Genomic DNA, 27,291 nt, shown 5'->3' on the forward strand with positions numbered 1-27,291 from the left:
AAAGGAGAGAGACACTGAACAGACAGGTGACCACAAAAGAGGACTTCAGCATCCTCTCCACCCATACCACTCTCCCATCTTCTCCTCCAAATATCACCGCCCCATATAAGCATGACACAGCGAGCTGCAGCCTTACCTGTAAAGCTACTGTTCATTTCAGGAGCCTCGTCATCGTCCTCTAGGTCGGCAGGCACTATTCCAGCATTTTGCATCTCATTGTAGGACTTGGTGCGTCGGGGAGTGGAGTTCTGGGAGCCGGGGAGGCCGTCTTGCAAAGCATCACAGGTAATCACTTTCCCACTAGGGGGCTGCACCGGTGGCTTGGGTGTTCCATAATAGTTACCTTGGAAACAAGAGGGTTATTAGCATGTTAAAAAAGATGGGGAAGAGAGAGATTGTAGTGTGTGTGTGTGTGTGTGTGTGTGTGTGTGTTAGGAATAGGGGTCGTTTGCTAATAGCTTTGTCTGCATACAACCCAATGAAAAGACATAGTCTAAGACAAGACAGCCTTTCCAGTATTTTCTTCTTTTTTGTGGGTGAATTGAATGTGAGGGGGAGGCTATGTCTGCCAGTGAGTATTTGTTTGCTCCACTAGGCTGGAGAGATGCCATTGTTCAGATGCAGTGAGCATGCTTAAATTTACAGAGCTGCCTGTATGAGATACCAAGAGTTCACATCATTAAATCATTAAATATGAATTTCAGTGGGCAGGAACATTTCTCGGGGTTACATTTATCAAAAAACTGTTGTTGGCAGCATGTCTATATATAGCCAGCAATTGTGTTGGTGTGATCACACACTCATAGACATTGACAGCCTGACGCTATTGTATACTAAATTATGATTCTGCATATATATAGCTTGTTCAGACCAAGACTGAGATGTACCTTCGTATGATCCAATCTCCAGCAGAGTCCCACTCTGTTCAAGCTTCAGGAATTCCTCCACAGACAGGAAGTTGTAATCTACTCCAGGGACCTCACCGTCACGTGGAGTACGGGTTGTACCTGGAGGCACACACACACACACACACACACAAAAAAAACAGATAATGAGAGGTCAAACAGAAGGCAATTTCTCTCAATCAACTGTTGTTCTTAGTGAATAGATAAATAAAGTGTAATTGTGCTCCCACCAGAAAAACAGCAATTCAAATGCTAAACTTCTTTCTGAACTCTAACTAGCCACCCCACTGCTACAACACCTGCTGCATACACAAATCCACCAATAAAAAAGATGGAGGAAGGGCAAAAGGACAACTGTGTTTGTCTTGAGAATGCTTTATAATTAATAATACACAAAGCACCGAGACACATGACTAAAATAACCACACAGGAAATAAGCCGTAGAGACCAAGGCCATTCAGAGCCTTCTTTAATACTCCATTCACAAATGAAGCACGGAGGGAGTCGAACCTAACAATCTGGCAGACATGGCAAAGCTCGGCAGGGGAGGGAGGGCGAGAGAAGCGAACCAGGCTGGCACACGCACCGCACGCGAGGCGCATTAATGGCTGCCGACATGTCGCTGCCAGGATGCGAGAACTCTGCGTCGGGCTGCTGAGCAACGTCATGCCCAGATAACGGTGCCCGGCGAGCGCTCTGATATGATGATGATGATGATTTGCGGGGGGGCATGGCAGGGAGCAGCTGATCTTCGGCGCGTCGTCAGCCCCTCTGCGCTCGGTCCGGCCCACCCATCGTCCAGACGACGTGCCCCAAGGAGATTAAAGCAACCTGGGGGATCAAACGCCTCAGCCGACTGTCCCACCAGCAGTCGACAGGACCAGACCCCCCCCCCACCCCCCACATTCTCCGCTCTCCTTATAAACGGCAGGCGTGCCAGACTGGAATGGTGGAGACGGAGACTCCATCAAACACACATATTAGGTCGACTAATGGAGCTATTACATGTTGTTTACAGCACCAACACATCACACACCTATTAGGCCCACTGATGGAGTTGTAATATGTTGTTTACAACGGAAACACATCACACACCTATTCAGCCCACTGATAGGAGTTATTACATGTCGTTTACAACACAAATGGATGTTCTTTTGAGAATGGTCTAAAATGATCTGCTAGAAACTGCTAATGAGTTCATTAACATGGCCGCCCGCTGCTGCCAAAGAAAGTGCTAACATCTTATTCTACCTACAATGGAAGTTCACTTTGCTGGTTTGACAAAAGGCAAAGACGACTTTTATTTCAGACCACAGATGAAATCACAGGAAATGAGGGCTTCCAGAGTTGAGATCTGTAGATACGTACTTCTGTCCTAGTTGAAAAGACGGACTGAAAGTCTTTGAGATAAGAACTGAACAGATAGCATCAAAACGGATGAGCTAAATGCTGTCACCATCAGGGCCACTTGAACTTGAAGATGAAGGGACTTCAGTTGTGTGAGTGACATTCAAAATCCAGGTGTGAGGCTTTCTTTGTGAGACTTTCTTTGTGAGACTATTTTCCTTTCCGTAGATGACTATCTTTCCATTTCAGATACAAATCAAATCAAGCTTATCATGCCACTGTTTTCATCTAAATAGGACATAACAGGAAAGCATCATTGAGACCAGAAAATCTGTGGCTCCCTCAAACAGACGTGCATTTTGCTTGTCTCTTCCACCGTCTTACTCGCTCACATATGCATTTTTGCATGTACAGTAGAGACACCACCATACAGATGGAAGCACACACAAAGACGACATTCATAGTGCTACTGGCATCACTTCACCTCCAAGGTCTGAGCATATGCATTTCAGTGACATTTTCAGTGAGTAGTAGTACGCAGTAGTCTTATCTCATGTTAATAAACAAGCTGGAGGAACACCACCCCCAAACAGAGCTGCTGGCTAGAAAAATATCAGAACTCGAGACATAGTAGCCACACACTCTTAACTCTTCTATAATAAAGAGTCAAAAAAAGAGTTAAGAGTGTGTGGCTACTCTTTCTTCATTAAGAAACCGTGCTCTGCCAGCCACACCGATAGATAGTAGGCTGGTTGTTCGCCTCCTGCTTGCTCACCAAATGGAGCCTGGCAGGTGGCGGCGGAGCCTCAGAGCTCGTACGTGGCACTCCGGCACACAAAGCCTCTCCCCAGCATCCCCGCGGAGCCGCTCGTTCCCATAGTCACACGGGGCTGATGAGAAATCGCAGGCAAAAAATAGCGGCTCCTGGATGAGAGACGCGCTTTGGCAGCCATTTCAATGACAGTGGCGATAAATCAGAGATGCGACGCTAACGCGCACACACGCTGCTCCGCAGTCGCGGCAACGGAACTCTGCCATGGAATATTCTCCTCGTGTGCCCTCGCCGTGGAGAAGCAGAGCCATCGCCCCCATCGACCCCACTTTAAATATCCGCTTCGTCTATGCACAGCGGAGGGCAGAGAATCTCCGCGTTTTTAGATCAAATGTTCACGCGCAGGTTATTGCACTCTGTGGGGTACCCATACTGTTGAGCACAGTGACCTCCTGAAGTATGTTTTGTTAAGGATATTGACAAGATTCCATCTTTAAAACAACTAGTTGAATTCAAGTTAAAGGAAATGTCTGGCTTTGTGGATTCGACCCATAAAAAAAACTGATAATTCAGAGAAAAACAGAAGGAAAATGAGTAATTAAAATCCATAAACAAAGAGCTGTGCATCTAACACCATTTCTCTCCAGCAGTCATTGTGCATCAGATATCACTAGCACACATAAACACCACGAGTTTACAGCCTGTAAACATCCGGATCTTTGCTTTAGCTTTTCTCTTCTCTATTATTATTCGGTGGTGGAGAAACTCCTCATCTTCCTGCAGTGACAGAGCGATCAATGCCAAACAAACTCCAAAACAAAAGGCCCTAGCTGCTGCGATGCTCTCGGAAGAGCGCGCTGACCTCTGGGCTTGAGCAGCACTCCGCACTTGCCAACTTCCTCCGTGCATCAGCTGCGCACAAACAGAGATGTTGACTCGTCTCTCTCTCCAAACAACACGCGGCCCAAACAGAAGCCCACAGGAAATGAGGGATTCAAGCTTGCTGTATATATTATGTACGTCTCAAAGACAGGAATAATCCACAGGGCCAGATGCATCTACTAAAATATAACTGAGCCCCCTGCATAGTAGCCAGATCCACCCCCCCCCCCCCCACACACACACACACACACCCCAATTACTTTGCAGAAGTGCATTCACAAGAGTTTAGCTTCTGCAAGCTGCGAACAAGCTGAGAACGACCTTCAGCAGTCTCAGGCTTCAGCAAATCTGACTATCCCATGACCGCAAGGATTGACCGCACACAACATGAGTGTACCGCATCGACCGACCGAGAGTGCACACCTTGATGTCTTCTTATAGCAACTGGTGTTGCCCTGGCTGGGTTACATAACGTACTGTGCGACTGAAGTAAGTTACAACTTGAGATGGGAGTTAAGCAGAAAGGCTCGAGGCGAGTGTGAAGAGCCAGTTCAGCATTTCTTGCTGGCCCCTCCGTGGTGGTGATTTGAGGAACGGTAACAGCTGAGCCGACTTCTAGCACATAAGCCCAGAAAGCGAGGGATCTGCGTGGTCGACACTGCTCATCTGATTACCGCGGCTGCTACCAGATCACTCCCTTAAGCGCATCCCTGCCTCATGCATATGCCCAACATACTAGACCTTCCCCTTCTGCGCTGCATAACAACATACTTCTTGTAAAGCGATGTGGATGTCTGCTTAATAGAGTGGAGGGCTTTTTGTGCGAATATGTGTGAAGTTTCTGACATGCTACGGTCAAAATGTCAATGTGTCACGATCTTTTAAATGAAATGAACATGACAGAGGAAATGCAGTGCACTTTCAATAACAATCGTGCAAGCCACACACAAACAACAAAACAATTTTCACAGTTTGTGTTATGCAAAAATCTTCAAAATGTGTGAAAACTGAACTGAAATCTTGACTGATATGAGCCTGTGTCGTCTGTGGCTTGTGATAACCAAGGGATCTTTGTGGCGCGGGCAGATAATGGCAACTCTAAAGCAACATCCCTTAACCACATCAGTGTCGTGTGAACAGAGCATGAACTAGTCTTTGCCCACTGACCTCAGAGGACCCTGAGGCGCAATACAGCCTGCAGAAAACCTCAGTGTGCATTATAATAGCAGGTCAGGCCCTACAGTATGTTTAAGATGCCCATTATGGACCACATGCGATGCCTAATGGTTATTGCTCTTATTCTATACAACCATGTCAGCGGCTACAATTACATTGCACTACACTTAATAAGGTCTCGACATATACAGTATATATAAGAGTAAGGCGCCATCATCGCGCACACACACACACATTTGCTGGCTGAGGAGCTTACATGCCACAACAACGCAAATCACTACACCTCACTATATATCCGCCTGTAAAAATAGAACCGGGGGAAGCGTGCTGGGAGAAACATTCTGTTCCGTTGCCACGGACAACACTGGAAAGATGGAGTCACTCACAGCCGCGCCGCTGACAGCGAGGGTCTTGCTTTTTCTCTGAAGTTCACACCATCTCGGCTCGGCAAGTGCACGGTGTGAGGGGGGGGGGGGGGGGGGGGACGTTGGAAGTGCGGCGCACAATGCCGGCCATGATGGAAAATCACCAGGTTCGACGGCGCGATAAGAACAACTAGGACGCAGCCACACAAAAAAACACAAAAAAATACATCTGAAATAAACAAGCGAGCACAGAAAAACAGTAGAAATAAATAAATTGCGCTCAGTATGATTGAAAACCGAGGCCATGCGTGCCCTAGGGAATGTCCAGCAGAGTGGGAGGAATAATTGCGGATGAGATGCCTGCTGTGGAGGAACACATAAAAAACAATGGGATCCACAGCAAATCACCTGCAACCAAACCACAACAACAACAACAACAAGTCCTATTTTCACAAACAAGGTGGTCATCTTCGCGGCTTTCCGGACTGACATTCTTTGTCCAAGGGGACGGGGGGAGGGCACTACAGAGGACCTGGGCATCAATCTCGAGGCCTTGTTTACACGCGTTAACTGGAACCACCGCTGGACAGCTTTGTTGGCCCGCGCCCGGGTGCCCCAGCGACGGCTTTGCGCTGTGCCAGATCCTTCGGAGAAGCGCGAAGGCAATTATCGCTCGCAGCTGTCAGAGGCTCCCTTATCGGAGTGGTAATTACCCCGACGCATGACATCAGTCTGTGAACTTAATAAAGAGTCCGGCCTCACGGCGACTCAAAGGAGAGTCTCCTCTGGGACGCCTGCGTTATAGATGACTCCATTTCCCAAGTCTGCTGGAGAGAAAGAAGAAAAGAAAAGAAAAAGAAAAAAAAAAGGTCCTGTTCAGATTTAGAAACTGAGAGAGGTAAGGAAGCCGGTGAGAGCCTTCTTTATTTAACCTTACAGTGAGAAAGAGAGAGAGAGAGAGAGAGAGAGAGAACATGGAGATTCTGTAACCTCGAGTGAACTGCGTTCTCTTGCAAGACGGGGTGCAGAACAGGATGAGACTGCAGGGCTTGGTCTGGGCTCCTCCGCAACCACAAGGCTCTCTCTCTCTGCCTGCCAGCCATGGCGGCCGCTTCCACTGTGGCGCCCGCATAACCAACCGTGCCATCGCGTCCCAGAGGTCAAGGCCTCGGCCCGGCAACGCTAACCACAATAGTCAGCAGCTGTCACACGCTCAGTGCAGGGACGCGGGGGGTGGGTGAAGTCCCTCCCCTGTCACCAAATGGCACCACCAACAGTCAAGCTGAATACAAAAAAACTAACCATGTAAACACTACTCACACATATGCACTTATACAACGCACACACACACACACACACACACACACACACACACTCTTAATCAAAACACTTGTGAGCACCGGCACTTTGGCACATTGAGATGCCTGCACACACTCCCACAAACCATCCTGACACTTGACCAAACCTGCAGGTGTCTAGAACTAGTGTGGGAGAGCGGTCGTCACTGTACACACACATACACACACACATACACACACATACTGTTCAACTCCCTCCCGCTCCCCCTCATCCACCCCCAACCAAGTCAGCATCCACATGTCAGCCATCACAGCCTGTGGATTTGACAGCAGCGCAGACCAGTTGAGGGCAACGTGGCTCTTGCTTTCCCTCCCTTCCATCTCTCTTCACTCCCTCTACTTTCTCTCTCTCTCTCTCTCTCTCTCTCTCTCTTCTCACCATCCCTCTCTCTCTCTCTCTCTCTCTCTCTTCTCACCATCCCTCCTCCCCATCCCTCCTCCCCTCCCTCGAAAAGAGCAGTGGGCCATCACACTGAATCAGTGTCAGCTGCCCAACTTTAACTCGGCCACTGCCACCGCCGCCACTGCCGCTGCTGCCGCCGCCACCGCCGCCTCAGAGCTGGGACTGCATGTCTGCTGCAGCTGCTGCTGCTGCTTGAACCCGCCACGGATCCGACTGGCCCCATCAGCTCTCCAGCAGTCGGTGACAGGCCTTCAGCAGGCTGCCCTCACCTCCGCTTAGCTCAGCCCCGGCTCCGAGTCGCTCGCACACAGCCGGGGAGCCGGGCATTAGCCTCCGCGCACAGCCTGAGCCTCCTGGGTTAAGTACACAGAGGAGTAGGACTCTCTTCTGGCATTATTATCCCAAGTGTCACTACACGACACATCTACAAAAGATAATACCTGTTTTTGGTGTGTGTGTTTTTTTTTTAACAGAGCTATTAAGCGGACTCCAATCCCTTAAAACGTCCTTATCTTTAGTGCAAGGTGCTTCTAGGCCAGATATGTGAGCTTTGCTCAGCCACAGATGCCGTGGCCTTCCTCAGATAAAACTGACCGTTCTCCTCTCCTCTCCTCTCCTCTCCCCCCTCTCTCTCTCTCCGTCTCTCCCTCTCCCTCCCTGGAAAGGTAATCACCTCCTGTGCGCCTCCTCGGTCGATGCCTGGCTGGCTGAGGTGTGGATTCCTTACGAGAGCGCTCCTCATTGGCGAGTGTGACGGCGGTGCTTTATCTCTGGTCAAGCTTTGCCACCTGCGGCCTGTCTGGCCCCGCTTGGCCTGCGCCTCATCTAGTCGGGGGGACGGGAGGCTCTGGCCCTCCGCTGAAAACAATGGCCTGCGTTTTTCGCTAATCTCTCGCCCTGCTAGCAGCCCGGGAGGGGACCGAGGGCGTCTGCTTTCACGTGCGATCCAGCGACACCACTACTTAACACTTCCTTTGGAGAGACGACATCAGTTATGTATGCGTGTGTGTATGTGTGTGAGAGACAAAGAGAGAGTGAATGTGTGTGACACCGAGAGAGAGCAACTCTCTGTGTGTGTGTGTGTGTGTGTGTGTGTATTCTTATGTGTGTGCAACCGTGTGAGAGACACACACAGACAGAGAGAGACCCTGTGTATGTCATTTGTGTATCTGTTTGTGTGTGTGTGTGTGTGTGTGTGTGTGTGTGTGTGTGTGTGTGTGTGTGTGTGTGTGTGTGTGTGTGTGTGTGTGTGTGCGTGTGTGCGTGCGTGTGAGTCACAAAAACAATGCTGAAGAGTGGATTTCCGCACCAAGCCCTGAGTGGGTTGACTCTACAGTGGCTTGGCAGGACAAATCAAGATTCTCATGTATAATTAATGGGAGACAGACCCTGTAGACTATTTTAAGGGCTCTCTCTTCCACCGCCTCAATTGACACAGATTTTTTTTATAAACATTTGCAATCCCTCCACAGCCTTGGTCCAATTCAATATATCGAAATCGTAAAACTAAAATAAACACACATGAAACAGTCAGAGCTACAGTACACTGATGCAGAGTCCGGCCCTGTATTTCTGTTTGCCAATCTGGTTTATTCCAAGCCGAGGACAGAAATACATTGTGTGCGACGGCGAGAATCACGTTGTAATGAATGCGAAGCTGCGGAGACCAACCCAAGGTACTACTCCGGAGTCCATGCAGGGCGCCGATAATAAATAGCACACGAGGGGCCAAAATACATCAAAAAGGCGACAGGGCTCGGTGTGTGCGCTGCTCCCAAACACGTCCTATAAATAGGGTGTGTGTGAAAAATCAGTTGATTTTCCTGCGCGAGGGGTTCCCACAGCGCACGATCGTCCCAAGCTCCTGTCCCCCGAGCCATCCGCCCGTGTTTCACACGTGACCTACATTCCACCCCCCTCGCAAGGGGCGCAAGAGAGATCTGCCTTCTTGGCCGACATCCCTGCGCTTATGGAAAACAGGCGGTGGGCCCAGCATTAGCCTTAAACTTGTGGCTATACAGTTCACTGTTAACGTCAAGTCAGTTTATGTCATTTGAACAAGCACAGCATTTTGGGAAGAAAGCATAGCATTTTGGAAAAACGCATAGTGCTGTCTGGAGGTCCATGCTCTTCATTTTGGGCTTCCCAAAGAGCAGCTTGATTAGCAGTGTAATAATTCTATGACTGCTATACATTGTTGTTCTCAATGCTACCATAGTTGGTAATGGGCAACTCATCAAAAACAGTTTTGTTCAATTAGCTAGACATCAACGTCACCTAATGACTCTGCGCTCATCTGAAAAGCTGGTATGTATCAGCAGCAATGTGGTCTCTATCATCTACGACCAAAACAACTTGCGTTTGGCCTGTATAATGACCCATGTTGTTTGACTCCTCTAAGGATCAGACAGACTCGTCTCATTTGACTTGACCACCCACGCGACGACAGAACGACGACGACGACAACAAACACCAGTGCGGCTTGAGAAAAGCATGAACCTCATGAGGGGAAAAAACAAGCACAAGCTCTTAATGCCACGGAGTCCTACGGTGGCTAATGGCCAGTGCCCACGCGCGTCTGGAGAGGTAGCGAGAGACGCGGGTAAGTGGAGTTGGCAGGCAGGACGAAGGGGCATTGGGCCTGACCCGGTCGCTGGGCATGGCGACGCCGAGACGCCTCCGTTGCCCTTTCAGGTCTGTTCCACGACGCGCCTGACACTTATTCAATCCAGCGCTTGTTCATGTATCCCCCCACCTCGTAGTAGCCCTTTGTATGGACACTTGCACCTCCTGGTGCTAACGACTTGTCAGTGCTAAGCACACCAGTAAGACCTGGACTACATTCACAATGACAACTGTGCACACTGAGCTCTTAGAAAGCAACTGTTCTGGTATTGGGAATAAAAATGGTTTAGGGTATCTAGTTAATGGAATAGAACATATACATGTTAATATATCATGTAGTAGACTGCATGATGGCATTAAGTATGTGGTAGATGATTAAATTACATAAAATAGAGTAAATCGATGCATGTTAGAAAACTGTGAAACACTGGTGCTGCTGATGCCTGTACATTTGAATCACGTAGGAGTCGTGTCATTCCTCCAGTGATTCCAGAGACATGGTGACTTAGATTCTCTGTCTATTCTGTCTATGGAATAATGGAGCAAAACCCTCTGTCCTCAGTAATATGGAAGAACGGAGCCCTAACGCAAGTCTCCTGTCTTATTCAATCGATTGATTTTCCATCCCTGAACCTCCTAAAAACCAAATGTGGCTCTCTACATCCCTGGTCGTGATTAATACAATGAAATCCAGGCCTCGCTGAATATTGCAGCGTTAGAAACAAAAGAATATCCTAGTCAGTAACCCAGCCACAGTGTTCCTGCATGCCCTCTGAACCAAAAAAAAAAAAAACCCTACCATGAAACATAGGGCTCACGTGAGGAGATTGGGATGAGGAATCATCTGATGAGTAGGAACATCAATATCACTTTAAGGAGTGCAAACTGAACCAGAGGAGTTTTAAAGACATTAGTCAGTGGCTCTCGTCATTCGTTTCTGCTGATGTGTCACAATCAAGTGGTGATCCATCTTTGGGCACGTTCAATAAGCCCACAGGACTAATATCCACATTCTAATGTGCATTTTCTCCCCGTACAGAAGGCCATTTGTTTTTCTGTGAGTATGCCCAGGGACACACACTGTACATAACATGACCAGTAAGGGAACAAAAATGGCTTACAGGGTTATGCATATTTTTCAGGTGTATACTACTACACATTGGTGGTGGTTAAATTAGGTTCCCCTTCACTTTAAAGCACTTTGGGTAGCTAGATATAACATGCTGTTGTTATTGCATGCTGTATGAAAATTGCAGCTGAATTTACTAAACTGAGCGATGGGTGTAGGTCAGTGTTCTAATCCTTATAAATCCACGCTTGCTACAGTAAGCACATCAGAACGGACCCACAATATTGATCTGATAGATGATGCTCACAAGGCCAACGTGACCACATTTAGCAATGACTCATTAGTGTAGTCGTTCTAATAATAGACAACACCATTATAATTCAACTTCTGTTTGAGCCCGTTGCTTTTTTTTAATGAGCTCTACAGCAAACTAGGGGACACAGAGCCACTCTGGCGACCACAATGAAAAACTGGTGAACTCAAAGCCTCGAAACACCATGATCTGGTAGAACCAACGGCTAGATATCACTCTATTTGGCACTCCTTGATCAACCATAACCCACACAGGCTGAAGCTGTGCCAAGATTGTGCCTTTAAGTCAATGAGAGCAACATGTCATGCCTATTGAATCAAATAAAAAACCCATCCTTCCAGATTGTGACGTGCTTGTCCTTAGTTGAAGTTGTTATCTGCGAGGCTTGATTAAATGTTTCATGAGCATGACCCAGTGAGTGAGACTGTAGCATTCTCTCCCTCGCTCTCTTTCCCTCCTCCCTCCCACTTCTCTTCCCCCTTTTCAATCTCTGTCTCCATCTATTCATCTATCTATTCATCCATCCATCCATCCATCCATCCACCCACCCACCCATCTGTACCTCTCCACCTCCCTGCTGCCGGGAGAGCTGAAGCGGTGTTGTGGGCTGCGGGAGTCCTCGTCTCCCTGCTCTCTCTACGCTCTCTCTGTGGTCAGCAGTTCTGGTGAGGCGAATGGCTCCACTTTTCACAGAGCTGGCAGGAGATCTTCCCTCCTTCCTTTCCCCTCCTTGCGTTAAGAGTTCAGGCCATAAAATGACTAACTGTGGGTATTCCCAAAGTTCATGAACATTCTGGCACTCCGGGGGCCACAGGGTAGAGGCCTCCTCCCCTCACCCACACAGACATGGGCACCGTCCCAAACCCAACCAAACGGGCCATTATATTTCTCATTTGGAAACCGTAAAGAAAGACGATACGTCATTGAAGTGGAGGCGAAGGCAACATAAGTTACACTGCCACCATGTCATTATAAATAAATATAAAGATGGTCTAATTTGTGTTCTGTGGTCGATCGCGAAATTGAAAGACGTCCTTTTTATTCCGGCACTCGGAAGCAAATTAAAGAGTCGTCTGCATAGGCTGTGGATGTTTTTGTCTATGGCATGATGTTTTTTGAGGAGAGACAGTACACATTCTGTGCAACGCAAACGTCCAGATTCACAAACCACAAACAGATTAACTATTCAGCCTTGGTACAGTAGCAGCTTGATTATGTCTGTGCAGTGCTGCAAAAAGGCAATAAGCAAAGAACTGGCTGAACTCAAGAAAGTGGCCAGGGAGACTCGCACCATTACAAGAAAGGGGTAGTATCCAAAGTTCCCTCCTAATGAGTGTGTGTGTGTGTGTGTGTGTGTGTGTGTGTGTGTGTGTATGTGTGTGTTTCATGTGAGGAGCTCTTAGGAAATGTTTGCCACTACACATTTCCACACTCTATCAGCGGAAGGAAGGCTAATTAAGGACACAGGAAAGTACCACTATGGCTGTCCAGTTGACAACAGCTGGGCTAAATCTGGCTTCACTCCCTAGATGTAGCTGTTTCTACAGTATAGGATGCAATTACATCTTAAGAGTCAAGAGCCGTGCAAGGTTGTTCACACATACACACATGCACTCGAATACACAATCACTGATTCAAGTCTTTGTAATGCAAGCAACTCTTGCACCTTCTCGTGTCTATCACTGATTTTGAGACATTCAGCATTTTGTCTTTCAGTGTTTAACAAACTTCCAGGTTTGAAGAGGGACCTTCCGAAATCCCACAAAGCAGGAGAAGGAAAATCGACAGTACACGGCTTCCTACAGTATTTGCTACTGAAACACCAGCTTGGTCCAATTTGACACAAAACCATCAGATTATGGCAAGACTGGGCCCAGATCCAGTGGTCTGGACAGAAGCTAGAGGGTCACTCAAGGACCGCGGACCTCTGCCAAGGCCAAATGCACTCGTAATGTTCTCGAAATCTCGTAATGTCAACGAGAGTGAATCGTAATTCATGGATCTGCCTTATTTTTCCCGTTCGGCTCCAGAACTTACTGGATTCTTCATGAAAAAAAAAAAACATGTTGACAAACAGACAGACGAACTGCAACCGATAACATGGCCTCGCCACTGTCCTCAGCAGAGGTAAAGACCACAAACTACCTCACACCGCGTCTTCTCTGGCAGCACACACGACTTCTACAGTTGGCTAACGTCGCTAATGGTGTGAAGCTGTGAGCTGCACTACGTGGCCTGCAGATGTGAGTGGAAATACAGAGCAGAAACAGAGGCATGCTCATCACATTCCTCCATGACTCCAAGAGCAGACTGGGGGAGGCCTCTGGACCCTTACAGTACAGTGGGCAAGGGCTGGGGTGGGGTGGGGTGGGGGACCGGGGGGACGGCGCCTGTGTTGATGATTGCCGACAAGCTCTTCCGGCACCACAGGGGAGAAAACCATCTGTCCCACCAAAGGGTTAATCCACAACCCAACCCAGGCTGTGGATTCCAGCTTTTTTTTTCCACCCTACATATTTTCTGTTTGGGTCCTTTTTTCCCTCCATTACACGCCCCCCCCTCCACCACAACCACCACCTCTACCAAAAAACTCCCAGCAGCCACATACCACTCATCAGTGCAAAGTGTGTGTATGTCTGTATATGTCTGTGTCTGTATCTCTGTCTGTGTGTGTGTGTGTGTGTGTGTGTGTGTGTGTGTGTGTGTGTGTGTGTGGTGGTGGTAGTCTGTTTTTGCTCTGATTACCACATTGATCAGAGGGGCATGGGTATGGGGGATGTGGTGAGGGCGCCCAGTCTGAATGGGTCTCCCAATTGGAGGCATGACGAGGACAATAAGGGCAAACCAAAAAAAACCAAAAAAAAAGCAGGCCCTGCTGCCTCCCTGACTCTCATCTCATCCTCTCCATGAATGCCCCCCACACAACCCCCCTCTGCTTTTTTTCATGCCTAAATGCTCTGGTCACTGGGTTGGGTGGAGGTGGTGGTGTGTCTGTGTGTGTGGGGCGGAGGGGTAGGGGGAGAGGGGGCTAGATAAGGGTGGAGACATAGATGGCAGATGATGACAAAACAGACAAATCAACAAAAAAAATCTTCAAGCCATGAATAAATAAAACAAAAAAAATGGCTGGAGAGAGTGCAGGAGGAGAATGAACGCTCAATTGCCCAGAAATGTGGCTTTCAAACGCAGAGGAAGACACACCGATGCATCGTCTTTCTCCTCCCAGGCAAAAGCACATTCACAAGAGGCAAGCTGACGGAAGAGCGCTAAAACTAGCCATTTACTGAGGGCTGCACGGAGCCAGGGGCTAGCGGAGAGATGGACAGAAAGAAAGGAGGGAAGAAAGGAAGGGAGAGAGGTGAAGAGAGACAGACAGACAGAAAGAGAGAGCCTGAAGGGTGTGTGTGTGTGTGTGTGGGGGGGGGGGGGGGGGGCACACTGACATCCTCGAAACCTTTCTCCTAAAACGACCGACTGCCACCCAGCTATGGCAGCGATAATGGCCTCCGACGTGTCAACAAATCACAGCTCAATTCAGCCTTTATCTGCCATCGCAACCAGACGACCAGACATGCATACACTCACACACACACATATGCCAACAGAGCACTCACACACATACATGAACACACACGCACACACACACACACACAACACCACACGTACGCACCTACAAAATACAATCTTTGCAGGGCAACATCATTAATCCTACCACGCTACCTTATCAGAAGACATTCTAACATCCACCAGCCTCTCAGCGTAGCGTGCGGTTCTCTCCTCCCCATCCTTCCCTCTATCTCTCTCTCTCTCTCTCTCTCTCTCTCTCTCCGTCTCACATCCCTTGTTCCCTACCCCCACCATAAACCCCGGAAGCCACAGCATCCTTCTCAAACAGGAGGCAAATGCTCAGTAAATACCTCAGCGTGGTGTGTGTGTGGCGTGTCGTCCACCTCCTTAGTCCAGCGCGAGGAGAAACAAAACGCCAGAGAGAGGGGTTGGGAAAAGACAATAAATCTCAGTGATGGACAGAATCCCGGCAGGCAGGCGAGCAGAAAGAAAAGGAGAAGGAGATGAGAGGAGAGAGGAAGGGAAGGAAAAAAAAAACAGAATCACAGCGCTGTTTCCCCCCGTGAGTGCATCAGACACTGGCGTCTGTGCGAGCGCTGGACAGAGTCTCTTCCACTGTCTTTCCCCCTCCTTCCTCTTCTTCTGTTGCTTTTTTCCTCCTCCTCTTCCTCTTCTTTTCCTCCTTCTTGATGGGGAAAAAAAGAAGGAATCGGCACCCTCGTGAGCGCGGCAGACGAGCGCGGTTGTGCCCAGCGTTAGAGGCTAAGCCAATGTGAGCTATCCACACTCAGGCTGCTGTCTGAGGCGCACATCTCTAGCCCCACAATCACCCACATGCACCCGCCCACCTCTGCTCAGTTACACACACACACACACTCTCTCTCTCTCTCTCTCTCCCCCTCTCTTTCTCTCTCGCTCACTTGCTCACTCACTCAGCCTCACTCCCTCCCCCTCCTTTCTCTTCCACAACCCCCACCTCCATCTCCCCCAACCCTCTCTCTCCCCTTGTGCTCTCTCTCTCTCTCTCTCCTCTCTCTCTCTTTCTCTCTCTCTTTCTCTCTCTCTCACACACACACACACACACGCTCCCCCTGGCAAATAAGGCGGCCACATAAACCCCATTCTTGCACATCATGTGACCCTAGCAATCAACACTCCCAAATAGCAAATGGTGGGCTAGGCTATGCTAGGCTGCACTGAATTAAGCTGTGTTGTGTTGTGTGGTGTTGTGTTGTGTTGCGTTGCAATGTGTTGGACAACACACTGCTGGACTGGGTTGTGGGTGAGAGTAAGGAGCAAGTAGAGGCACTTGGAATTGGGAATGGAAGTGCAGCCATTGTTTTCTTTGAACCGCATGTGGGGTGAGTGCATTTGTCTACGGACAGAGTGGAATAAGGGGGTCAGGGGCACTTTCAGACTTTACCCCCCTTGCACACGTGTACACACACACATACACATACACACACACACACACACACACCAAGTCCATCAATACAGTGAAGCTACAAGCACATCAATTAAAGATGACCAGGGAAGAAGCCCAACATTCCATAGCAACACCATTCATGTCTGACCCGCAAGACAAAGATGTGTAGGTGACATGGTCCTCTAGGGCTTACCCATGCCAAATAAATAGTTTTCTTAATCCAATTATATTAACATAGATTCTTTTTTTAAAAAAAGATGCTATTCTTTTTTTATTATTTTATGTTGAGGGTGTCAAGTAAAGAATTTCCAACTGCTATAAAAACTACTGCACGTGCAAGTGGTCAAGTCGGTAATTCAAAAACACCACTGGCATGGACTCTACCGGATTACTCAAGCAGACACCTCTCAACATGTGTGCAGATTGCCACGGCCAGATAAAGGGTCAGGTGATCTGCATGCTGCTGCAGACCATTCCACACACCTGCACGGCTGAACAGCTAGGGACCAAAAGGGTCAGTTTTGCTCTCCCACAGTTGCCCCATGAAATTTGCCTTCCTATAGTTACCCGACGAAATTTGCCTTCCTATAGTTACCCCATGAAATCTGCCTTCCTATAGTTACCCCATGAAATCTGCCTTCCTATAGTTACCCCACGAAATCTGCCTTCCTATAGTTACCCCATGAAATCTGCCTTCCTATACCCCATGAAATCTGCTGTTCCACAGTTATCCTGTGAAATCTACTGTCCCACAGACACCCCATGAAATCTTTTCTCTCCCAACAGTTGCCCAAGAAATCCGAACCGTCCTCAGTCAACACATGACACACACACATTACAGTCAACACTAGCATGCTCCCGGTCCACAGGTCCTCCACCCCAAACTGTGGAGGAACCTTTAAAAAATTAAAAACGCCACGGAAATAGGACAAGAGGTGCTTTCTGGACGCTCCAGGCATTGTCCAATAAGCCTGTGGGGCCGGGAGAGCGGCTATTTCAGGGGGATGAGAGATGAATCACTTCACACTCAGCACAGCAGAGGATATCTGCCTGGAATCTAGACCTCACCTTGGGACAAAATATCTTACTTTACATTGAGTGGAAAATTCTGTCTCTTCCTCTGAGCAAGCCTCCCGGAGCAGACGGTAAGCAGTCCATTTGGGGGATGATGTCATTTTCAGAATACATTTTTTGAAAAAAGTGTTCCTTTATATAGGGACCGGAGATTGTTATGTAATATTTACATCTATTCTCAGCATTTTCAGCATTGAATCTCTAATGCATGAGTACTGCTCTAGTCTCAGTACTCCGTACCAGTATGGAGAAGTGAGTTTTCTCTGGCATGTAAGAATATAAGATTATGAGATACTGTATAAGAAAACACAACACTACTCAAGCTTAAAAGATACGTGTACACCACAGCGTCCCGGGTTTTTTTCCCCAGATCAGATTGCTGGCATGCGGCATCACCCCACTCTTGTCTGTCGTTGCACGAGGAACTGCCGATGAGTGTCGTCGCGGAACACGATCGCGGCCGATAAGCATCGTGTCTGGGAGTGCTGGCGCTAAAAAATCGATGCCGTTCCAGTCCGACGGCAGACTGACAGGTCCACATGCAGCAGTGTTAGCAAGCACATGTTCACTATTAACAGACCTCCAGCCGCTGCCAAACACAGAGAATGGACAAGGCACGATTATGTTGCTAACAATTACTACAAGGCGGGACACAATCGGACCACACACACACACACACACACACACACACACACACTAACACACATACACATAATGCAGCCATTGACTTCATTTCCAATAACACAGACAAAACAGACCACACACAAGACACACTAAAAGAGGTAGAAAGTGTGTGAATATGTGTGTGTACAGTATGTGTGTATGTGTGTGTGTGTGTGTGTGTGTGTGTGTGTGTGTGTGAGAGAGAGAGAGAGAGTGAGTGTGTCACAGACACAGAGCCCACTGCTTTGTCCCTGATGTCTGTGCCCTGCGTGTGAACAGGTAGACGTGAGCAGCGCTACGCTACGCTACGCATCTCTGCTCACATGACTTCACCCAGTGGCAGCGGCACCCGCGATCGAAACTAGCAGGGGGAGCGCCGACAGCCAGGAGCAGCAGACTGCCTGCCTGGATGATGCAATGTGGAGGCGCGCATCTGTAAATGAACAGACCAGAGAAAGACCAGGGAGAGAGAGAGAGGAGGAAAGGGACACAGAGAGAGAGAAGGAAAGAGTGAAATATATAGATAGAGGTAGAGACAGACAAAGAGAGAGAGATAGAGAGAAAGAGAGACAGAAAGATGGAAAAGATACGAGAGGAGAGGAGAGGAAAGAGAAGGGTTGGAAGAAATGGGAGGAAGCCAACTCCCCATCCCAGTGGGCTCCCTGAGTGGACATTAGGTGAAGGAGCTCTGGCCATGCGGTGTGGTGTGGTGTGGTGTGGTGGGGAATGACGGCAGCGCTGATGGAATGACATGTGAAATGTTGGAGGGGGGGGGGGGGGGGGGGGCACACACTGTCCAGTTAGGGTTCCGTCAGGCCCACACTGCCCAGTGCCACCGCCATCTGGACCAGGCACAGTTGGATTGATGGATCATGACCTCTGCAGTGCATAGACATACACACACAAACACACAGACACACTCACGCACACACACACACACACACACACACAGACAGACAGACACACACACACACAGACAGACACACACAAACGCTTCTGACTCTCCTGGCTAAAACAAACAGACTGACACTTTGTCGCAGTAGCGAGGTCTCTGCCCCTGTGGCTTGGCGGACAATGCCCTTAAGATTAATTAGGAGAGGGAGAAAAAAAGTGCCACAACCAGTTAGCCATCTGTCCTTATTGGCGCCTGATGTGGCTAGATGTGCAAGGCTGCTCTCCTTCAATCCCTCCTTCCCTCCCTCCATTCTCCTCCTCCTCCTCCTCCTCTTCAACCCAACCCCCTATTGCAGGCTCCACCCTGCCCCCACTCCAACCCCCACCCCCAAACCCCCGTCCCCTTAGCCTACATACCTCTATATGGCCAGCACATGCCACTGACCATGTGCTCACCAAAGCCCACATAACACACACACACACACACACACACACACACACCCACACACACACACACTTCCCCTCCATGCTGCTCCGCATGACAGTGGAGCGGAGGCTGGCGTCGGTAGGAATAGGCGGGAAGGGGGAAGGGAGGAGAGAGAGGGGGAGGAGTGTGTGTGTGTGTGGGGTGGGGGGGTGGCAAACCAGGAAAATAGAACGCCTACTTGCCTGGATGCAGAGAAAGTGCAAAACAGCAAGCAGCGTGGCGCTAATCCTGACTCGCTGTGTGTGTACATGCGTGTGTCTGGTGTGTGTCGGCAATCGAGCTGCGTGTTCCTCACATGGACAAGGAAGCCAAAGAGAAAACAGGGTACACAGAGAAAGAGAGAAAGAGAGAGAGAGAGAGAGAGAGAGAGAAAGAGAGAGAGGAAGAGAGGGAGCGAGGGAGACAAAGAAAGAAGCAGAGTGAGGTATAGCGTGGCACATGCGGAGCTACAATTGTACACACGCACATGCGTTCTATGGAGGGATGGTCAAGAAAAAGGTTTTATTCATGGAGAAGCCAGTCAAAAAATGCCTCTGTCTGTGGTCTGTGAAAACAGCAGTGTCTTTTGTGTGTGTGCGTGTGCGTGTGTGTGTGTGTGTGTGTGTCTGACAAACAGGGATAATAAGAGAGAATAGCGAGGATGTTGGGGGGCAGTGGGGGGCTGGACCCGGCACGTAATATCACGACCACTGATCCTTCCCCGCGCTGCTTAACAATGAGCAGCTGTAGCCGTGTCTGTAGCCGTGTCTGTGTCTGTGGCTGTAACTGGGCAGGCAGCGGGGCGATCGAGGTGGCAGCGCTCACTTCCTGCAGCTGACGGACACTCCGCTTACACAGAGACAGGAAGATGCGAGGGGGTGGGGTGTGTGTGTGTGTGTGTGTGTGTGTGTGGGGGGGGGGGGGGTGCTTCGCTTCACTGCCATGTTTACATCCCCACTACCCCATTGATGAGGGCACATTAGTAGCCACCATCTTGTCCCCCCACCACTACCATTCAGCACTGCACCCCGTCCTTCCCATCCACACAGAAAGCCCACATCTGCCTGATTGCTCTTAAAGAGACAGCGTGCCATTTCCCAGCGCAGACCCATCTGTCTGATATCAGAGATCTGGTCATCATTCGGAGACCACGCAGGCAGTTTGGTGGTGCTCCTAAAATGCTCTCTAAATGGCTATTGTAGCCATATGAATGTTCATTTGTGTAAGAAGTCAATCATTACAACTATTTTCAATTCAGGATAGAGCATGACAGTAACAGCAGCACACAGAAAGCCCCAAAAGGCAGTGAGAGTGAGTTCCCCTCATTCAGTCCCATGTCCTCACTGACACCTCTGAGCTCTGACACATCAGTCTCCCACACTCTCCCTCCCTCCCTCCCTCCTGCTCTCTCTCCCTCTCTTTCTCTCCCTCCCTCCCTCTTCCTCTCCCTCGCTCTTCTCGACCACTGGCCACCTGGCAGGGCGAGCCACTGGCCAGGCCACCGGAGAACAAAGCGGCAGCTGCAGACGTACACACACGCACTCATGAATAAGCGCTCGCTGACCCCCGCCTCCCCTCCCTCACACACACACACACACACACACACACACACACACACACACACACACACTGTGGAGGAAGTGCTGTTCTGCACCCATTCAGTCCATTCCCGCTCACCCCTGCCATGCTCCGCGCTAGATGTCCAGTCTGCCTGGCAGCCTGCGGGCAGCGTGATGGGGAAATCAGGGGATTCGCTGCAAAAACCCATCGAGCGGAGACCAGCAATCTGATCCTGTGACCATATCAGCTGAAGAAGTATTATTTTACGTTGGGTAGCAGTGTTGAGTTCAATCACTCAGATATTTGGCCCCACAAAAATGGCAAGAGGCTTGTTGCACAAATGCGTTATTAAGACAATACTACTATTAATGCACACGACCATTCAAAAAGTCCCTTGCATCGCCTAACTGAAAAAAGACAACCACTGATGGCTGACTCACAGCCAATCATTTCCTTAGGTATGTCCAGACACTAGCGCTGCTTTATGTGGATGCCAGCACATGTGTGATGATGTGTGAAAGTGGAGACCCAGGGGTCAGGGGGGTTAAGCGTCCAGCCTCGCCCCCTCACTGAGGGGCCTCGGACAGCCTCTTCTCCTGGTCCTAATGCCAAAAACCACCCCCATCCACACAAACAAACACACACACACACACACACACACACACTAGACACCATACATATCCATCTGTTCCATCCAGCTGCTTTCTGTCTATTCGGCCCACACGTAATCTGATCAATCAGTGTTTGCGCGCTGGCTAAAAGCCCCACCCATGGTCAGTTGTTGACCTTAACAAAAGACGTGTGCTGCACAACACTGCATTCCGCTAGTCAGTCTCACTCAGTGCTCTCTTTCACACAATATAAAAAAAAAAAAATCTCGACTGACAGAAATCCTGCAAATAGACAAAGGGAAAAAAAGCGACTCAAAAGAAACTGACTTTAATAGGCTTAATTCCTCCTAAAAGAGTACCCACAATGGCAAAAACTCCAAAGAATGCAACACATTTCACCGAGCAAATCTTTGTCAGAGAGATGATAAGCTAATAAACAAACTATGACAAATATGACAAATTTCTTGAATTTCCCCTTGGGGATAAATAAAGTATCTATCTATCTATCTATCTAAATATAGGCTAGATAGATAATCTAACGAGTATACACTGCTGTTCTGTTTACTCATAATGACAACTGCACTCAGCCAGATGGTATTCAGCCCTGTTGTGGTAATACAAAGATCATTTCAGGGTAGGTCTGTGAGAGAGCACTTGAAAAATGTAAGGTGATTTTACTAGAGAGGATCAATAACAGACTGATTGCAAACATAAAATAACTTTGTGGGAGTGACACGAATTTGAGGCAAGTATGAGTAAAATGAGACCAAGTTTCAAAAGCACCACTGAAATAAAAAAGCACAATCCATGAGACTTGAAACTAATTCAATGTAGGCATTAGAGAACAACAAGCATTAGGAATTATGTGTTATTGGGTTTACTCGTTGTGTTACAGTAAACGTCGTCATATATACTGTGATGCTTTTATTCTGCACACTGGAAGGAAACATGATTGACAATTCTGCCTAGAACTAACAAAACTAACATTACATTACATTGCTCTCAAGAGGAGGGTATTCCAAAAACAAGGCAAGGATTTCAGCAACACAATTCACAGGCACAACGTTGCAAACAATTCTATACATCCTCTCAGCGGGAATAGGTACTGCGTGAGTCCAAGCTATATCCCTACACATCACAGGAGCTTAAAATAGACACCTCAACAAGGCTTCAAAGCTGGACGGTGCAACTTCAGCATTCAGTGTTCCAACATAAGGAGCTATACTTAATGCATTCTTCTTTATGTTGCCCCACAATCAAACTATAAGTAGATCAGGGGCTTCTAATTCAATGTAAGGAGTACGCTAATCCAGACCATCTGTCTATTGGGCTCCACTAAAGCTAAACACTAAGATAAACTGTGGGGAGTACTAAAGGGTCCTATGGGCATTGACCACAGATACCTATTTAACAGACCCCTTATGTACTCAATAAGTCCAAGCCAATGAGGCCATAACATGCCATGGGTCTCCAAATACGCTGAAGAGGCAGAGAGGAAACACTGGATTCAGTGCTGGCATGTGCTTTACTCATCTCAGAGTAAAACCTTGTAACACTTACACCAATACGGTATGTGAAAGGGGATGTTTTGAAAGATTAGCGAGCGTATGTGGTTACAGACCTCATCACTCTGGTGGCTTACATTGTGATCTCTATGCAGCACTTCCAATAACAATACAGGATATCTATACATCACATAGAATATATAGTGTCAACAGATATGGAATTGGACTACTGTAGGTTAGTCCATCCTCGTCCATCCATTCATCCTTGATTATAAAGGAAAACCTGGCTGTTAGGAGAATGTCAGGCAAGACATACATGTTAAGTCACTACTCCTATTGATTTTGAGGATGGCCTCAAGAGTCAATGGATGGGGAAAGCTCTGGGGGCCATCTCACGATAATCAAATGGCATGGGCAAAGCCGGCAGACCTTGCTGATTAAATGGATTTACGGGGATTGCTGGGATGGAAAAGGCAATATGCATTCATCAGCCAGCTCCTCCGGGTCCAGGCCCAATCAATAATCAATGGGATCAGATAGCAGTGGGTGCAAAAGACACAACAGCATGGTTTCATAAGGCATGTACCCTTGTGTTCAAAGGATGGAGAGAACCGCAATGCCAGCTGGCTCTCCTCAATTCTTTTTTTCCCCTTTTGTGTAAGCTTGTAACCACTGCTATCAAATTACATAATGGTTAAAAAGTTTGTGTTAGCTTGGTGGGAGCACACACACTCACAAGTCTCATTGCCACCCACTCAATCAATGGCCAGATATCGCAACAAACCCAGCACCTCCCCTCTCCCCAAGACACACACACACACACACACACACACACGCACAGTCGCATTCGCCATTCCACCCACTGGTCCAGAGCCAGTCTATACACTGACAGCTCAAATAAAAAAAAAAAAAAGCCTCAAACGCAGGAGTCGGGTTTCCACCATGAGACCCTTGTGGGCGCGTTTCTCAACAAGACCACAAGTATGTTAAAGACAGGGCACTCTTTAAGTAGGAAGGCGTCTGCGAATTAACATGGCTCCAGGTCTTCCTGCCAGAGAGGGCAGGAAACAGCACTGGCGTCTTTCACCAGAAAAAAAATAAATTTAAAATTAAAATGCAAAAATTTGCACGGCTTGAGGAGACCCAAAGGATAAGAGTGGACAGGAGGAATTTGGAGCGAGACTTGGAACTGAACTGGACTTGAGACTTGAAGCGAGACTTGAATTGGCAATGTACTCACAAGGCACAGCATGGCGGTACAGGTTATCGCGGATTGTCTGCTGAAGTTCGTGATCTGGGGAGGACTTCTGAAACCTCTGGCTCAGGTAGCGCTTCAGGTCCTTGTTGAGCTTGTTTCCTGCAGAACAAAAAAAGGGAGACATCTGTTAAGATGATACCACAACACAATAAGATTGTCAACAAGACACAGCTTGGAAGAAATATGCACTTCAAAGGCATCTCCCCAATGGACCATTGAAACCCGCATCCTTTTGGGCCTTGAAGTGCAAAACAAACTCAAGTGCTAATCCCATTGTGCTCACTCGGCTGCTTCTTCCCTCTCTCGTCACACTCAGAAGAGATACCTGGACACTCTGCTTAAACAGTGCTAATGGGACGACAGACAGGGCATGCAAATAGTTCCGCCACCCTGGGATAGACCATCTGCTGTGAACACAGTTCACCCCCAAACAAAGTGCAATATCAAAGAGGTGCCAACAGCATCTGAGCGAGTCCCTGCACACAGGAGAAAAGAGGACAGGAGAAGACAGCACTGCCAGCTCTGGACTTGCCCACTTAACCTCTCACGGTCATGCTCACTAGACCAGAGACGTGGAGAAAAAAAAAAACACATGCACCCTCTCTGGATGGCCCATCAGAAACAATTAACAAACCATCTGTTGACAGCATGACAGTGAGGACCATTAACAGGGGGTTGTGGTTAGGGTTGGGGTCAGAGTTCTGCTTAGGGGTTAATTGACAGATACCCCAACAACCTCACCTATAAATATTGTTAATGTCTGTAGCGTATGTTTTTTTGTATATACATGTATTTTTGGCCTTTTTGCCTTTATTCAGATAGGACAGTGAAGATAGACAGGAAGTGAGTGGGAGAGAGAAAGATGGGTGGGATCTGGAAATGACCTCAAGTCAGATCCCCCACCCCCCCCTGTAGGGTATGTTAACTACCTACCTAACTACCTGTATGGTCAGTAATGTTTTGCTGACTAACTATAATGAGCCATCAAAACACTGTGTGTACTGTAAACATGTTCCCAAATGGTTGCCTTCATAAGCCGGATATGACTGGGAGAAGGAAACTGTGTGTACCTGGAAAGAAGAACAGCAGTCCTATGGGATGCTAGGTGAACACTACACCTACTGGAAGGATAACCGTGGAGCTAGTTAATGTACTGTAGGTTCACAACAGGGTAAAACTAGCGCGGTAGTTGCTATTCATCTAAGTTGTCATCAAGCAAAAAACTCCACATTACACTTGGCAATGTTAGAACTTCCTGGATCAAGGCAAACATGGAGCGCATAACATATTATATAAAATAATAGTTCCACAGCCAGCCCCCACACTCCTAAGCTCTGCCATATTGCTTTCTCAACTGTACAGAGTTTCACATTTCTAATGATATCAGAAAGGTGGCTAGGCCACATGTTTTGGACATCTTCGGGAGAAAATACAGTCTGCACAAGCACCAGCATTTGTTTCCATGGAAACACTGAGGACAGGGCCTGCTGGTAAGTAAAACCTAGAGGCCTTTAATATGATGAGTGTGCCAAGCCAATACAAGCCATATGCCGCAGTCTTGTTATGACTTTTTGAGATGATGGCATGGGCACGCAGGTGAGCCCCAGTAGGGCATGTCCACTCCTGACATATTACAGAAGTGACCCCACACGCAAAAGACACTAGCAACACTCAAAAGGTACAAATCCAACTCTTGAGAGGCTGTGTGGTTTACATACGTAGGCTCTAGAACATGCCACAGTGCCACAGTCAGTGGAGACCACCTGACATGCAATTACATGCAATGTGGACATGAAATAACGCTCATCCATCTGGCTCAGTTAAATGGCATTTTTGCTGTACAGGGGAAACACAAGGTTGTAACACAAGGCCACGAAACAAAACAAATTGACATGACCACATGTCACAGATTATTGCCATCACAGCCTCTTTCACAGTCACCACGGTAATAGTTTAGGAAAGCTATTTTCTCTCTGCTTCTGGCTTTTGAACCCATCCACCTGAGAGTGGAGATTGCTTTGAATCTGTGACATTTGGACTTGCATGGATAATATTCCCTGTCCCATCATCGAAAAAAAAAAAAAAACCCTGCTCTTCTTAGAGGTGTGAACTAACTGCATCATCTTACATCAATAGACAACTCAAACTCTGCACAAAGACGTTTCATGGCTACACTCTAAATGGTCTGGAGTCAGTGTGGGATTGAAAACAAAAGATCCCTTGACCATGGATTGTATGGACATTCATTATGTTCTAGTGCTGTATCCCAAACCATAATCGATGTTGTCGATATCTATCAGCCTCAAGTTCAGGAGTGCAGACTGGCTTGGGTGGAAGAAGGCCATTCGATGTGCCCTCACTTCTCTTCCTCTGGGATTGGCAAGCCACAAACAAGCCCAGACCTCTCGGCCACAATGAAATGCTTCGGCACTGGGAGCTAAAGTAATGGCTGCAGCAACCAGCGAGAATATTGCTGCATTTTAATCCCTGAAACAGGTTTGCTAGTTGTGATTCCAACTCGAAGACGCACAACGACGCAGATCAGCTCACATTAGCACTTAAGTCTTTTAAGCATTAAGATGGTGGCAATGCAAATCTTTCAGGGACCATCAGTCAGCCCTTTGACTGTAACAGGAAAAAAAAAGCACGCTGTAAAAATTTTGCAAAAATGTTCCGCCCCTCACAAAAGGCATCCAACAAAAGCTTCTACATTCATAGTAAAGCATAATTGATGGCTTAGTTAGGCACTGTCTAAACTATACTTTAGCTGGGTGTGCACATTCACAAAGGGAGAATGGAATACCATGGGCAGAAATAGAGGAAAATTAGCAGCTTGTACAGACTAAAAATAGCATTGCTAATGATCAGTCAAGGTTGTCAAGAAGTTAAGAATATTATAAAAGCTTCTGGACACATTGTAAGAGGAGAGGACATATTATGCCTGACAAACTGTGCAAACTAAATGAAACTGTGTAAACTAAATTAACATACGTATACCCACAATAACCTACAAAATCAACCTAAAGAGATGTTCAGACTTTGGAAGTATTCA

At 47.9% G+C, this 27,291-nt stretch overlaps 1 protein-coding gene across 2 annotated transcripts in view; it reads right to left on the bottom strand.

The window, feature by feature from the left end:
* Positions 1-27,291, bottom strand: part of magi1b (membrane associated guanylate kinase, WW and PDZ domain containing 1b) — a 114,883-nt gene that overhangs the window by 38,529 nt on the left and 49,063 nt on the right. For both annotated transcript variants that reach the window (XM_062545886.1, XM_062545885.1), the window contains exons 2-4: positions 24,222-24,338; positions 888-1,007; positions 137-343 (exon numbers count right to left, since the gene is read on the bottom strand). In XM_062545886.1, the coding sequence (XP_062401870.1) occupies positions 137-343; positions 888-1,007; positions 24,222-24,338 (444 nt within the window). The remainder of the gene's footprint in view (positions 1-136; positions 344-887; positions 1,008-24,221; positions 24,339-27,291) is intronic.

Source organism: Sardina pilchardus, chromosome 9 (genome assembly GCF_963854185.1).
Source record: "Sardina pilchardus chromosome 9, fSarPil1.1, whole genome shotgun sequence".
In the NCBI taxonomy this organism is placed as follows: Eukaryota; Metazoa; Chordata; class Actinopteri; order Clupeiformes; family Clupeidae; genus Sardina; species Sardina pilchardus.